Below are 14,946 nucleotides of genomic sequence, written 5' to 3' on the forward strand. Positions count from 1 at the left end.
GCCCGCCTCCGCCATTTTGCGGAGGGACACGACTCAGGGGCCGGCAGCGCCTCGGCCCCCGGCACGCGCGAGGCACCGACGCGCCAAAATGGCATCCAGCCGCAGCGAATCTGCCGCACCTAGAGCGTGGTCGAGGGCGGGCGAGCGCAGCGCGCAAGCGCCAATCTGACGAGAGCGCCGGGCCGCAGCCGTCAGCGCAAGCGCGCAGCCAGCCGTTGGTGGTGTGGCTGCGCATGCCCCTGGTGGCAACTCGCGGCGCCCGGGGCTGGCGACACTATGATGTGGTTCGGAGGGTCCATCCCGGCCGCCATCGCCGCCGCCAAACAGCAGAGCTCGGTTTTCATAGTGTTCGTGTCAGGTATGGCCCGGCCGCGGCGGGGAGTGGTGCTGGGCGCCGGCTCCTGCACGCTTCCGCATTGACACGGGTCCGGTGGGGATCGGGATCAACCACAGCTCAGGCCGGCCTCTGGGCTGCGGAGCTGTTCCTGCGGCCGGCCTCGACGGCCCCGGGCTGCGGCGGCTCCCGAGTCGAGCGCTGTTTCGTCCCGCCCGCTGCCTCGTAGCGCGTCCCGCAGCTTTCCCCGCGGGGAAGGCCCTGTCAGCCCGCGCTGCCTGTTTGCTCGCCTCCGGGCGGAGCTTGCGTGAGCCTCCGCAGCTGCTTCGCCAGCTGTTGCTTCCCCGCCTCCCGCTGAGCCGTGATTTCTGCTGTGTCAGGACGAGTCCTGCTGCCCTGCCCGGCTGTGCGTGGCCCGCCATGGAGGTGACCCAGCGCCTTCTCCAGCGGTGTCCTTGTAGTGCATTGTGGCTTTAGGCACCGCTCTAGGGCAGTGGAATTAGTCGCTCCCATGTTTTGCTTTTCCCTTTGTTATACTGTTGCATAAACCTGCATTCAGCTTTTACTTGCTGGAACGGACTCAGTTGTTTGTGCAGTGTTCTTTTTCTTTTGGCTTACCTATAGTGCTTGTTTTGTAAATGAATGGTATTTGAAAGCTATAGAAACTCACGTTGTCTTTGTGTATGTTGCTTGGAAAAATGAGGATAGGGAAGGGGGGACATTAGGCTTTTAAACTTTCTTGTTGTGTTTTTATGTACCTGTGTGTGTTGTTTCTTGAGTTATTACTTCTGCCTTAAGTGCTCGTGGCTTTAAGTTTTTCAGATGCCTCATGAAAAAAAACCTACCCACTCTAAATGTGTGGCAGGTGTTTTTCCCTGATGAATTATTGGACCATGGGATGCACTTGGCTTCAAGGAAAAGTTCACTCCCAAAGGGGATATGAACAGGAAAGTGTAGTTAAGTTCCTTTGTTGACACAACTAACTTTATACTTGAAGAAATGTATTTTTTGCTGGATAGTAAACATTGGAAATCAAGATCATCTCAGCCCACGACATGTTCATGGTGTATAGAATGGTGTAGTGTGTGCAGGCTTTAAAGCCCATGAATCGTGATGGCAGGTGGGTGCTGTGGTGTGAAAGCTTTTTACCACTGGATTTTTGAATTTTATTTGTGGGAAGGACTCATGTTGGAGAAGTCCATGGAGGACTGTCTCCTGTGAGAGGAACCCCACGCTGGAGCAGGGGAAGAGTGTGAAGAGTCCTCCCCTGAGGAGGAAGGAGTGGCAGAGACAAGGTGTGATGAACTGACCACAACCCCCATTCCCTGTCTCTCTGCACCACTGTGGGGAAGGAGGTGGAGAAAATCAGGAGTGAAATTGAGCCCAGGAAGAAGGGAGGGGTGGGGGGAAGGTGGTTTAAGGTTTATCTTTTACTTCTCATTATCCTGCTCTGATTTGATTGGTAATAAATTAAATAATTTCCCCAAGCCTAGTTTGTTTTGCCCATGGCAGTAACTGGTGAGTGATCTCTCCTTGTCCTTCCCCCAATCCACAGCCTTTTGTTGTATCTTCTCTCCCCTGTCTGGCTGAGGAGGGCAGTGATAGAGCAGCTTTGGTGAGCATTGGGAATCCAGCCAGAGTCAACCCACCACAAAGATTTTTTTAGTAGTAATTCAATACCTATGAGTATTTTGAACTTGATACGTATGTTTCAAGGGTTGAGAATTGCACTTTATAACTTATTTCCAATATCTTTTATGAAAGTAATACTGTACACAAATCCGGCCTTTTCTTTTAGATGTTGATGTTGACTAGGTGGATGTAGGAATATGTAGATACATAGAGGTAAATTTATGGTTGCAGGAACGTAACCTAGTTTTGATGATGTAGTATGCTGTAAGTATTTGTTTTGTTTTGTTTGATTTTATGAGCTTTGGAAAAGGGAGTGTTACTTTGAATGGCCATATCTCCAAAATGAAAGAGTTGGGAGAGTTCTGACAAGTTCTGGTCTGCTCCAGGAACAGCGGAGTCAGGGCAACTGAGCTGTGATGGAGCCAGTCGCCAAGCAGTTCTGGTATGCCTGCCAGGAAAGGGGATTGGGAAGCCTAAGAACACACTTTCTCACTATGTGTGGAAGCAGGTGTGTCTGAAGGATGCCGAGTGCTGAAAGAAGAGTCTATTTTTATGCCAGCAGTGGTGGGGTTTGTTGTTTGGGTAGATCCATGTTTAAAACTGCACAGCTGTTAGTAACTTTGAGTCCCTGCACTACACGCTTGCCCACAGACATTGGAGACAAGCATTTGAAGGCAGCTTTCTGAGCAGGAAAACATGGTTTTGGAAGTGCTCAGTGTTTTTGTTTTGTTTTGTATACTTTGTCCAGTAATGTATATGGGGACAATAAATTAATTAAAAAAAATAGTGAAACAGAAAATGTAAATGAATTTGAGGGTGGCCACAGTGGAGGGTAGCTGTTAGATACGGACTTGACAAATTGTTGAATAATGTGTGGTTTTTACTGCTACCTGTCAGTCCCTCTCCACTACACTTGTCTAAACAGACATTAGGAAATTAAAACCTGCGTTATTTTTCTGATTCTAGAGTATTTTCCAGTCAAGCAAGGAATAATATGGCTATGTATCTTAACAATGAGCTGGTGTTTGTGACTACAATTGCATGTTGTTCAACCAGGTTTTTTCTTTAACATTTTTGTTTGCAGCTATAATCCTAACATTTTTTGGCTCCATTTTTAAAACCTTCATGACAATTTCTGGTGATGCAGTTGTATATTAAAGATCCTGCTGAATTCGTGGGATATCTAAATTTACCTGACCAAATTTAAGAGATAAGTATGACTGCGAATTGTGTACAGGTCTTTCTGCTGAAGTGATGCTTTTGTTTGAGAAACATAAGAAATCAAGACTCTTGGGAACTAGAATTCTGAGGCAGTTGTGATCACTCAGTGTTTAGCAGAATTACGAATTTTGTCAGGTTCTGTTCAGCTTGACCTCTTGACTTTGCTGCTGCTTTTCCTGTGACCTGACAGTGGTCATTTTGGGATACAATTACTACTACAAAACTGTAATAAATGAACCTTAATCTCCAGATGAGAAAGGGTTAGCAAAACAAAAAGGTGTATGAGAATAAGCAAGTATTCTGTGGGCAGCCACAATACTAAACTGCTTCATGGCACAGAGCTTTATAAAATATGAGTTGTCAGCATTTTTATTCATGGATCACATCTCTCTGACTGTACTGTGAACAGTCTCTGAACTGTTTGTGTCTTCCACCATTCTTCTACAGCAGTTGTTTGTATGGAGAATTTAGTGTTCAGCAAGTATTTAGATATTTTTAGTAGCCTAATCTGATGAGCACATGTCCTCTTGAAAATGTATGTAGTGAAGCAGCTGTCTGTGAGCAATGTGGAAATGGTGAAGGAGGCCCAACCACTCTTGACAGAACAGCTGCAATCCCTTGACCACAGCTGGAAGTATTGCACTTGAAGGTGGAGCAAAGGTTCCTACATAAAATATCCTAGATATTTACTTACTTATTAGAATAGTAGTAGTAGTGATCAATACTTTCTTACTTGCTCTAGTACTTCCAGGGAAAATCAATACATATGATTGTAAAGCACTTTTCCGAAATTGGTATATTTCTGATACATGTCTCTCTAAGAAGCATTGTGGCCAGTCGTGGCCTTAAGGCATCAGTGCTTCACCAGGGGACTGCATGTGTGACTTCTGATTTATAATAAGAGAAAAATACTGTGCGAAATGGCAACTGTGATGAAACAAACAAATGGTTTGTTGTTGGAACTAGATGATATCAAGGTCCTTTCCAACCCTAACTATTCTATGATTCTATGAATGGATTACTGTACTTCTACACTTGTGACTCAAATTCTGCAAGAGTGCAGTTCATTCCAAGCTGCTAGGAATTAATACAGATTGAAGATAAACTAAGGATTGCAGGCCAGTTTACTGTCGAAAGATGGTTAATCATCAGAATATTCACTAACCCACATCCTTACTGAACTGGTGCTTTGGAAGATAAACATATGATTGATGTGTTTCATCTGATTAAAATAACACTTCTGAATCTGTGGCCTCAGAGCACCTTTTCATCTTTCCTTTCTTAAGTACCTCCTCTTCTGTTATTCTTGATACACTGTGGTCCTCACTCCTTTTCCTACCCTCATACTGCTACTGTTCATGTTAGGAACTGGAATACAAAGCTAAGTTACATATAATCCTACAAATAAATGGTTTTGGTTTGTTATTTGTTTGTTTGGTTTTGTTGCTTGGTTTTTTTTAAACACTATTGAACTGTGAAACCTTGTGCTGAATTATGTATTTATAAGAAGCAAGAAATACAGTTTTACCTACTAGCAGCTGTAATTAAATATATAATGAGAGGTAAGCAGTTAGTTTTAGCATGTTAGCAGGTCAAGCTTAATGCCGGGGAGAAGCAATGGTTCCCTCTGTGCCATGGGATCTCCTTGCATATTATGATCATGAGTAGTCTGAAGCAAAACGCTAAAGCATAAGCATACTCTCTGTAACATGAAAGTGAGGTCCTTTGGTAGCTGTGCAATGAGATGATGCAGTCAAGCCAATCTTGGACTTGCCATAATCTCCAGTTCCTCTGTCACTGTTCTGTGTGTGTGGTCCAGTTGCTTCTGCTCCCTTGGACCAGCGCACCATGTAGTTCAATTACTGCAAAAGCTCCGTACGTGCTGGCTTGGAAGGTTTTTTGGTAATTTAGAGTTTGGGCCTGTTAGTGAGGTGAATCAGCTGGAGTGAATTGCTTCCAGGTTATATAAAAAAACCCCAACCAACTGATTTGAAAATAATTGTCTTTCAAAGGTGATTTAAGCAGTTGAAACAAAGCTAGAATCAGAATGAAAACAGTAATTTGTGATGGCCTTAGCTTCACATGTGTGCTTGCTGTATCTTGCAGGTGAGGATGAACAATCTACTGAGATGGCTGCAAGGTGGGAAGATGAGAAGGTGTCTGAAGCTGCCTCAGATGGTTTTGTTGCTATTAAGATTGACACCAAAAGGTTTGATCCTATCCTAGATCTGTCTCTTGCAGAGTCTTTTCATTGATGATGATGGGAGTAAGAGGCTTTTGAAGTCCTCAGCCTTATTTGGAGGTAGTCTAAATAAAAGGTTCCAGAGCGTAAGTGAATTCAGTACTCCTGGAATCACAAGAACCTGAGAAAATCCCAAATTTCAAAATTTACTGTTGTGTTCTGCAGAATATCCATTGTGTATTTTGGACTGTATTTCAGTACCAGTAAAAGAATGCTTGAGGTTGTCCTTTTACAACAGGAAGAGACACAAAAGTTATGTAAAAAAGCTAGAATCAAAATGTGAGTACTCTTGAGGCAGTTCTTGATTGACCAAGTTCCATAATGGATTTTAAAACTCAGGAATTCAGAAAGAGAAAAATCTGTAAAGCCCTGGAGAAAATGTGTTTGTCTCTAGTGTAACACATAGAACAGAGGAGCATTGAAGTTCCTAGGTAAATTACTGAGCTATTTTTTGTTACATTTAAGTGTTCCAGTTAATGTGCAGGAAGTGCATTGACATTTGCCATAATGGTATTACTTTGAAATGCTCTACAGACACTTTATTAGACTTACTATATTATTTGCAAGCCATAGACCAGATACTTTTTCCTGAATTGCTTCTTAGTGCTGTCTTACGTAGTCAGCTGTGATAACCAGGGATTGTCGCCATGTGAACACTTACGCAAAATGTTAATGAGAAGATGCAATGCAAATTTGGTTTTAGTGTTCTCTCAAGTATTTAAATAGTTTTGTGCGTGGTAGTAGGACAGTTATTTTTATGATGAAAGACTTAATCTGAAGTTGTTGCAAAGTGATTGCTCCTCATAAATGAACATTTTCTTTTAAACAGTGAAGCATGCCTGCAGTTTTCTCAAATTTGTATCCTTTGAGATCAATTTCGATGCTACATTATGATTATAGATAATTGCTCTTTACAAGTTAATACTGTTCTTGAGGCAAGTATTTACAAGCAATGATATTAAAACCACTTCTTACAGCACAAAAATATGCAATAAGCTGTGTAGTTAAAAAATACCATCTATGCATACAGCTTCCTGTCAGTTCTTAGAGAAAGTGAACAAGTTGGGGGGTTTTTAATGTTAATCCTATGTAATTCTCCAAATAGAAGATTATCCAAAGCTTTATGTAAATACATTAACCCTTTGGTATTACTAATCAGCATTAGAAAACAAGCTATGTATAACTTGTTAGCTGGAGTTCAGAATTAAAGAGGAGAAAGAACAGGTAGTGGACTGGGTTCTATCAGGCACACAGGTACGAAGTTAGGTGAATGTCTGCCTACCTTAAGTAGGTTGCTGCATATAGCTCAGGAATCCTGTATGATGCTGAGAAAGGGAATTCAGTGCCTTAACTGGATTTTCTTAATGATGTAAAGAATTATTTATTGTCTACATAAGATGTCTCACACTAAAACAAAATCTTCCAAGTCAAAACATAAGCAGTTGTATGATATGTTTGTGTTGGAGAAAAGTATCTTGGCTTAAACCGTTACAAAGAAAAGAAGAAATACCAATCAGTTTATGTAATGTTTTCCAGCATTTTTGTTAGTGTCCTTTTTTCTTCCTCCCTTGGTACTGGCAACTGGTGACCAGGTGGAGATAAAATAATGGGATAGATGCTTCTATAAGAAAAGACTTTTGCTTTTCCTTTTAAAGTCACTTTATAAAGTTTTGTCGTTTGTTGCCCTTAACTGTTGCTGTGCAGATCCCGTAGTGTGTGTTCCATCGAGTTTTTTTATAGGAGACAATGGAATCCCTTTGGAAGTAATTGCTGGCAGCATTTCAGTTGAAGAGCTTGTTACAAGAATCCATAAAGTTAAACAGGTAACACTTGCTAACAGACTGCATCTTTCAGACTGAGTTGGATGTGCTCACAGGCTCCAGATAGAAGATGTTCCCTGGCCCTTCATGTGTGCTTTGGAGAAGTACAGATTACTGGTTCTATATCCTGCCAATAGCAAAACCTGCAAACTTAAATTCAGTACACTAACTGAAGAGGTTTGAAAGCACCATGTGGAAGTGCTATATTGTTTTGTTTGCAGATTGTTTTAGATCATCTGTGTAATGCCTACAGCATTGAAGAAATATGTCAGGAACTCTAAACTGGAACGACATACTGATTACTCTTTCAGTTCACACATGGTTTTGTAATACTGTTTTGTAATGTGGATTTATAAAATTATGCTATGTATATGTATATATATTATGTATATGTATATATATATAAATGTAAATCATTTTACCAATTTGATTTCAAGTGTAAGACTAAAATTAGGAAAAAACACTAAATGTGTGCTTGCATCATACTCAACAATATGTGATAATTTTAGTTCTAAATACCACCGATACTCTAAAAATAGTTAAGTCTTGGCTTTTGACTCAGTGGAAAACATTCAAAATCTCAGTGTTGCTTTTTTTTCCCCCAATTTCTTAGATGCACACAGTAAAAGAGCAGCCTTTGGAAAATGGAAGTCATTCTTCTGCTCCCTGTCCCTCCTCTCAATCTGATGGTGCTCCAGAAAACACACAATCCAGAGCAGCAGAGTTTTGTGACTCCCCTGAGTCTGTCACATCTGAGACAATAAGACCTTCTGCTAGTAACGGTTAGTATTTTTACCCAAACAATAGCTAATCTGCTTTTGAAATCTTTTTTGTAAGTTCTTTTATTATAGACTATGAAGGGAATATATTGAGTGGAATTGTTAAGGGAAAACATGGGTATTCCAGAATGCTTCTTGCACGTCTAGAGGGAAGAGTAACTTGTCATTCTGATCAGTTTTAATGAGAGAGAAAGCTATGGTTTATAACACAACAAAAACTGTGTACACTTTCTTGAGAAAGGATTCAGTGGAAAAAGTTAGTAACCTGAAACCAAGTTGGTGGTGGGGGATGGCAAAGTCTAAATAGCAGAACCTCTATCTCCTTGAGATGTCCAAGTTACGTAATACTTTATGTTAAGAAATTTTCTTTTTTTTTTTTTTTTTTCCTCTTGCACATCACTTTCTTGGAAATCACTTGAAGATGGAGCAAATTCAGATCAAACAAGCCAGGAAGCAACTAATTCTTCAGATGAGCAAGTGAGTGAAGCTCAGCCTGTGAATGATCTTGCAGTCAAAGTAGAAAGGTAAGTCTTTTGCAGGCTTCCTGATGTATTGTAAGGTGCTTATTCTGTTATCATCCCACATTTATGTGGCCCTAGTTTTCTTTAGAAGTCTGTAACAATACTAGGGTTGATTCAAAACCATCTTTTAAATTACTCGAATTTTTCACATACTCTGAAATAAAGAGGTAATATGGAAATCTATAAATGTTCACCTTTAAAATAACTTCAGTACAGGCAATATGCTTGCTGCAAATATTTGAATGACTGAGAACACTGAACTGAAGGCACTTGAAACAGGCATAATAAAGTGCTAACCTATGTTTTGTAGAGAGATGTACAGAGATCTTATTCATTTCTTCTTGCCTATTTCATTACTGCTTGTAGTCTGGGATATTGAAAAAGCCAGAGGAATCCTGTTCTGAGACTTTTTTTGATCAGTGAACCGTGATGAGGTCAGATGAGCAATGCTAGTTCTGGTATTTTAAAGTATAGTGACCAGAAACTTCCAGTTTGGTACATAGTTCATTCATTAAATCGGTTGGTTTTCAACAGACTTTTCAAGACCTTGTGTATAAACTTGTTTTTCAGCATCTGTAAGGCTGACACTATTTGTAATATCCTAAATGAACCCATTAACATGTACTTAGTAAGTTGGTTTAGCAGTATAAATAATCCTTATTTTAAAACTTTTTCATGCTTAATTTCAGTTTTCATTTAGACAATAAGTATAATTTTTCACTTACAACTGAGAAGAAAATGGACTGTATTAATATAAATGCCAAAGTTCCTTTCTAAAATCTACATTAATCTTAAATTATGCCATATTTGCATATATCTACAGCGTTTCTTTTAAGGGAAAAATGAGGCAAAGCTCTGTGGTAATTACCATTTTCTTTTTAAAAAAGCACAACAGCTACCATACAAACAAAATTTCTCTGATTAGCTGACTTCTCTTGTTGTTTTGTCATCCTTGACCTTTCCCCAGACTTAAAATACGTTGTAAATTGCTATAGTTTAAGTCAGTCCTTATTCTAGGGGGCCTTTCTGGATAGATGAGACAGATGCATGTGCAACTATGTCAACGGTATATATTACTTGCTTTCCATTTTAGGAAGTGATGTGCAGAAGAAACCAGATGGCTTAAATAGCTAAGAAGAGAGAAGCACTTAGTGTTTCTGTTACCACAGATCATAAGTAGTATTTGTTTATTGCATGTTTTACAAGTTGGTTCAACAGTAAGAATATGTAAGATTCTTCCTTTATAGAGTGGAACAGGACAGAAGGAATACGTTAGAATTTATTAAAAGTTGGAAACTAGGTGGTGATCTCATGATCACCAGCTCATCTCTTTATGGATGATACAGTGGCATATGAATGAATCCTTACTGTTACACTAGGTATTAGCACCATGTTACAGTCCATGTTCATTTTTGTGTTTTCTGTTGTTCTGTGTTTGCAAATGCTTCATTAACATTTTAAAATGTTAATAAGATACTGCAATTTTAAGAGTTTTCACTTATTTTTTTAAATCTAGAATAACAAAAAAGCTTGAAGAAAGACGAGAAGAGAAAAGGAAAGAAGAAGAACAGGTAAAACGGAAGTGTAAAGCCACTTGATATTTTTCTTATACCCTTATTTGAGTAAATGCTTAATTCCTTTTTAAACTAATGTAGTTCAGTCTCATCTTACTCTTGTCTGAGGCAGTTTTGTGGTCCAATTCTAATGTCCCTGTTGTTTATTCAGAAAGAAATTAAGAAAGAAATTGAACGGAGAAAAACTGGTAAAGAAATGTTGGAGTACAAAAGGCGACAGGAAGAAGAATTGACAAAACGTATGTTAGAGGAAAGGAACAGAGAAAAGGCAGAAGACAGGGCTGCGAGAGAGCGTATAAGACAACAGATTGCAATGGTAAATTTTTAATTTTGAAGGATAGCTTGTTACTGCTTCTCTCTCTCCCACAATGGCCACCGGTGCACTAAGCCAATAAATTTTCTCATTCGATGAAACTTTGTCTGTTTTTCTGGTTGGAGCCCTGTGGCTTTGTATTGTAACCATTTATGTGTTTGAGGCTTATGTAGCATTTCTCATATATAAAATGAAACTTCTGCTTTCATATTCATCCGTCTGAATGAACATACCAACTTTTCTGTCATGTTACTTGAGATAATTGCAGTTTAAGCATGGCTCTAGAACAGAAGCACAGGAAATATTTAATGGTGGAACATGCAGAAGAACACTGATTTCAGAATGGTGGGGAGGATTATTTTCTAAATTTGGATATATGTGTGTATGGTTGGATGGATGTAAACAGTTTGTAATAAATTAAATCCCTCTTCCTTATGAGGTTTTGGCCTAGAACAGTTGGAATTGTAATTACGTAATTTGTCATGTGACTTTTCCCTTTACTTTCACTGTCTTTTGAACTTGCATGGGAAGATAATCCAGTAACAAGAAAGTGACTCGTTGAAAAGTCTCATCTTGGCTAATGGCGTGAGATTGTGCAGTTTGGCAGTGGACAGTTCTTTGCAGCACTACTGTCTTTTCTCCACACGGCCTCCTTATGTCTGTGTGGTTGGGTGCAGAGTACAGTTACTAGCTCTCTGTTTTAACGAACTTGAACAACAATTTCTTCTGAAAGTTAAGGGTTTTGTTTGGTCCTTTCACAGGATCGTGCTGAGAGAGCAGCTCGCTTTGCAAAATCAAAGGAGGAAGCAGAAGCTGCAAAAGCAGCAGCTCTTCAGGCTAGTCGGGCTGAAATAGAGGCCAGGAAAGAAGCAGCTCAAAAGGAGCGAAGGTGAGTTGCTGTAGAGACTGAAGTGTTATGTTTTGGGGAAAAGAAGTAAAGAAACTTAAACTTTAAGAGATTTCATATATGTTCTAAACTCTTATGGATGCCATGTTGAACTGTTTTAACTAGTGACATAAAAAGTTGACTTTCTTTTATAATATTTATTTGTAGCTGTTTACATGAATATTCTGTTCTCTTTTCATCCTTCAACCCTAATAATGTCACACTAGCCAGTTTCGTTGTGTGTTATTTTAGTTAAGAGATTTTTCTATCTGATCTTTGATGTAAATATCAGGTATAATGGGGCTCGGTGGGAAACTAGGTACGGTGGGAATGTGGTAGATGATGACTAGACAGAAAAACAAGATGATGTCAGAACTGCATTGGGGCACAAGGTGCCAACCATGGCTGTGTGTACGCTTAGCTTGGATTCACAGCTGTCTGTGTCAGAGCTGTCTCCTGCTTTGCCCAACACTGCTGATTTAAGAAATATTTTAACCTATTAGAAGAGACCTTACGTGGAGTTGTGGAGGCACTATGAGTCTAGTTCTGCCCCAAAACAGAGTAAGCATGGGTTTTGTTGAAACCTAAACAGTAATGATGGGCCGTAGCTAGTTGAGTATAGAATTACTTACCAAGCCAGCCTAAACATATGTGCCCTCATAGTACCACCTCTTGAAATAAAGGATCAAAAGTAATACAGACTACACAAACAAAAGATGGTTTGTATTTTGTTAACTTTCTCATTTTTTGGTATGATTATTGTAAATACTTTGTTTGGATGGTGATGGGCCTTGGACTCTGATAAGAACCAGAGGAAATGAATTGTGAGATGCAAACAAGTGGTTATCAACTGTGGATCCAAACTTAAGACTCGCCTGCACTGCCATAAGCAGGATGGCTGTCTGTCTCTTCCCCACTTCTGTACTACCAAGCTAAAGCCTCTGGAGCTGCAGTCTGTAACTGTTCATTTGCTGACTGTCTCCGATATGTGTTCTGTAGTGCAATAGCCAGGATTCAGTTCCGCCTTCCAGATGGATCTTCCTTTACTAACCAGTTCCCATCTGAAGCACGGCTAGAAGAAGCAAGGCAGTTTGCTGCACAGGTAAACTAGTGCTTTGTTTTCTCAGCTACATGCTGGTTACAACTTGGTGTAGCATCTACTAGTTGTTGATTGTGGTGGAATTGTTGTCTACTGATTTCCTTTTTTATTTATTTGAAGGGGGTTTTGGTAGCAGCCTTCTCTAGTGCCACCAGCTGCCTTTGTATCACTGCAGTGTATTGTTAGTAAGATAGCAGGATGTGAAAAATCCGTCATTGCTCTATATGAAGACAAGTGATAGTTTGATATACAGCTCTTGGCAAGGTAACTCAACTGGCAGATCTGCAGTTGTTTGAAAGCGAACTATTATAAATATAAAGGATTCTTTATGTTTTCACAGACGGTTGGTAATGCTTATGGCAGTTTCTCACTGGCAACAATGTTTCCCAGAAGGGAGTTTACCAAAGAAGATTATGGAAAGACGTTACTGGAACTAGAGTTAGCACCCAGTGCTTCAGTTGTGTTGCTGCCGGTAGGTGTTGGCCTTTGGTTTGTTTGATTCTCATTTTCTTACAAGCAGCAGTACTGAGCTGTATATTTGCTTATGGTTGGCCATGGTAATATCTGGCTTGAATCTTGGTGTTTTCTGTGTCTAAGACAGATTGCAAAATTACTTTTATTTTCTGAAGCAGATAAGCACTGGTGTAGGTATTTTTCTAATGTGTAACCAAAGGAGTTCTCTTGTGTCTGCTGAGCTGCCTCTAAGTTATGGATGAAATACTCTGTCTACAAGAACACAATTTTAATATCTGACAAGATTGCTTTATGTGTTGGTTACCAGGCGGGAAGACCTGCTGCTTCTGTGGTTCAGGCGTCAGGCGGTGATCTCTGGAAGTTCTTGGGCACAATACTTTATCCCCTCTTAGCGGTTTGGAGATTTATTAGCAACTTCCTGTTTACAAGTCCACCTCCTTCACAGTCTGCTGTGAGATCAGCTCATCAGCCAGACCATCCCAATCCTTCAGCATCCAGCAGCGTTGAGCAAAGCAGGTAATCGGAACTGTCAAAGGTGGCTGTTTCTCAAACTGCTTGCTGGAGTCATTCTCATAGTGCAGTGGGGAACTAAACTGTGTCTGTCTCACTAAAGTGTATCTGTCTCTTAACTGCTGCCCTCCTCTCCTTATAGTTTTTGGTCACCACCCTTCCACTTGCTTAAAAGGGATAACCTGGTGTCTGATAAACTGCATGGCACCTCTAGCCAGGATTTCTTGGCTTTTACATGTGTGATTAAGCAAGCTACTTAGTGTTTGCTTCAATTTCCAATTAGAGAGTAGAAAAAGTATTGCCTTGCATTCATTTATGAATAGGGAATTCAGCTGCAATGACAAATGTCTCCACTTCAGCTGATAGTGTTTGGAAGATAAAAAAATTTGACAATTGGATGTTGAATTGTTATAGTATGGTTGTAAAGAAACTTGAGCAACTGAAGGCTGATTTTGACAGTTCAGGGTTTGCTTTGGTAGTTTGTTTTGCTGGGCTGTTTCACATGAAGTAGCCACTTAGCACTTCAGTGACAGGTACTTCCCAGGGAAGGGAGGGTGCATGATTTTTGTTTATTACGTTCACTTCTCTTGTGTAATTACTACCAGTGAAACTGTCAAACCTCACTGTCATTTGTACCCTAGGCAAGCAGTCAGGAAACGAGTATTGGAAAAGCGGGGGGAAGATTTCAAAAAAGAAGGAAAAATATATAGACTGAGGACTCAAGATGATGGAGAAGATGAAAACAATACTTGGAATGGAAATTCTACACAACAAATGTAGTTTTGAGCATCTGCGGTAATTACTGTCTGGTTTAGGGTTATTTTTCCTCTCTCCCCTTATTTGATCTAAGTCAGCTAAAGCTTCAGGTCAAGTGGGGCTAATTTTACCCTGACTGAGTTACTTAATTCTTATTCCTGCAGTGGAGTATAGAATAAAGTCACCTAAGTCAGAAAAATTGAGTGGCTGTAGCTGAGGCCAAGAAGCAAGAAGTTGGAAAGACTGAGAATCTCCATCAGCTTTCATAATCATTATCCTACTGCCATAGAAAGGCACTTTTTAATCTATAGATATTCTGCTGCATAAATTTAAGGGCCAGATATTAATATAAAGGTCATGGTACTGACTGATTAAAATGAGGGTTTCAAAAGCACTATAGGTAGTAAATCAGATAACTAATTTATGTTTAACTTTGTTCTTGCTTCTGCAACTGCAAGCAAAACCTTGTAGTTTTTAATTCCCAAGCACTCAATAAACTGTTTTCCAGAAAACATAACTTTCTTCCCTTGCGAAGTTCCTCAGAAGTACTTGCGTCACAAGGAGGCAAACAGTTAGGATCGTACATTGAAATTGAAAATAGAGAGGACACACTTCTTGTTCCAGTTGAAATTACCTTACCTGGGACTTGTTCATATTAAAATCTCATCAAACAGATCTGAAATGGGGTTTGGGGTCCAGGCTGTGGTACAGGAAGTAAAAAGATAGGTCTTTATCTGATAAAATGGAAAACTTACATAGGGCTGCAAAACAAGGGCCTGGTGTGG

General features: G+C 39.9%; 1 protein-coding gene across 3 annotated transcripts; it reads left to right on the forward strand.

Annotated features, from left to right (window-relative positions):
* The first annotated feature begins 220 nt into the window (after window positions 1-220).
* On the forward strand, window positions 221-14,669 carry UBXN4 (UBX domain protein 4). Of its 3 annotated transcripts, XM_080621301.1 has the most exons (13): window positions 227-358; window positions 5,294-5,396; window positions 6,259-6,287; window positions 7,134-7,252; window positions 7,863-8,031; window positions 8,450-8,552; window positions 10,066-10,120; window positions 10,275-10,439; window positions 11,198-11,325; window positions 12,322-12,424; window positions 12,762-12,893; window positions 13,203-13,411; window positions 14,047-14,669. In XM_080621301.1, exons 1-13 carry the CDS (start codon window positions 277-279, stop codon window positions 14,183-14,185), a joined length of 1,536 nt encoding a protein of 511 aa, XP_080477427.1. In that variant the 5' UTR covers window positions 227-276; the 3' UTR covers window positions 14,186-14,669. The 3 variants fall into 3 exon arrangements, with proteins under 3 accessions (XP_080477428.1, XP_080477429.1, XP_080477427.1); XM_080621302.1 differs by lacking the exon at window positions 6,259-6,287 and having other exon boundaries at window positions 221-358; XM_080621303.1 differs by lacking the exon at window positions 6,259-6,287 and having other exon boundaries at window positions 221-358; window positions 7,170-7,252.
* The last annotated feature ends 277 nt before the right edge of the window (window positions 14,670-14,946 follow it).

The sequence above is a fragment of the Psittacula echo genome, assembly GCF_963264785.1.
Source record: "Psittacula echo genome assembly, chromosome: 6".
Taxonomy (NCBI): Eukaryota; Metazoa; Chordata; class Aves; order Psittaciformes; family Psittacidae; genus Psittacula; species Psittacula echo.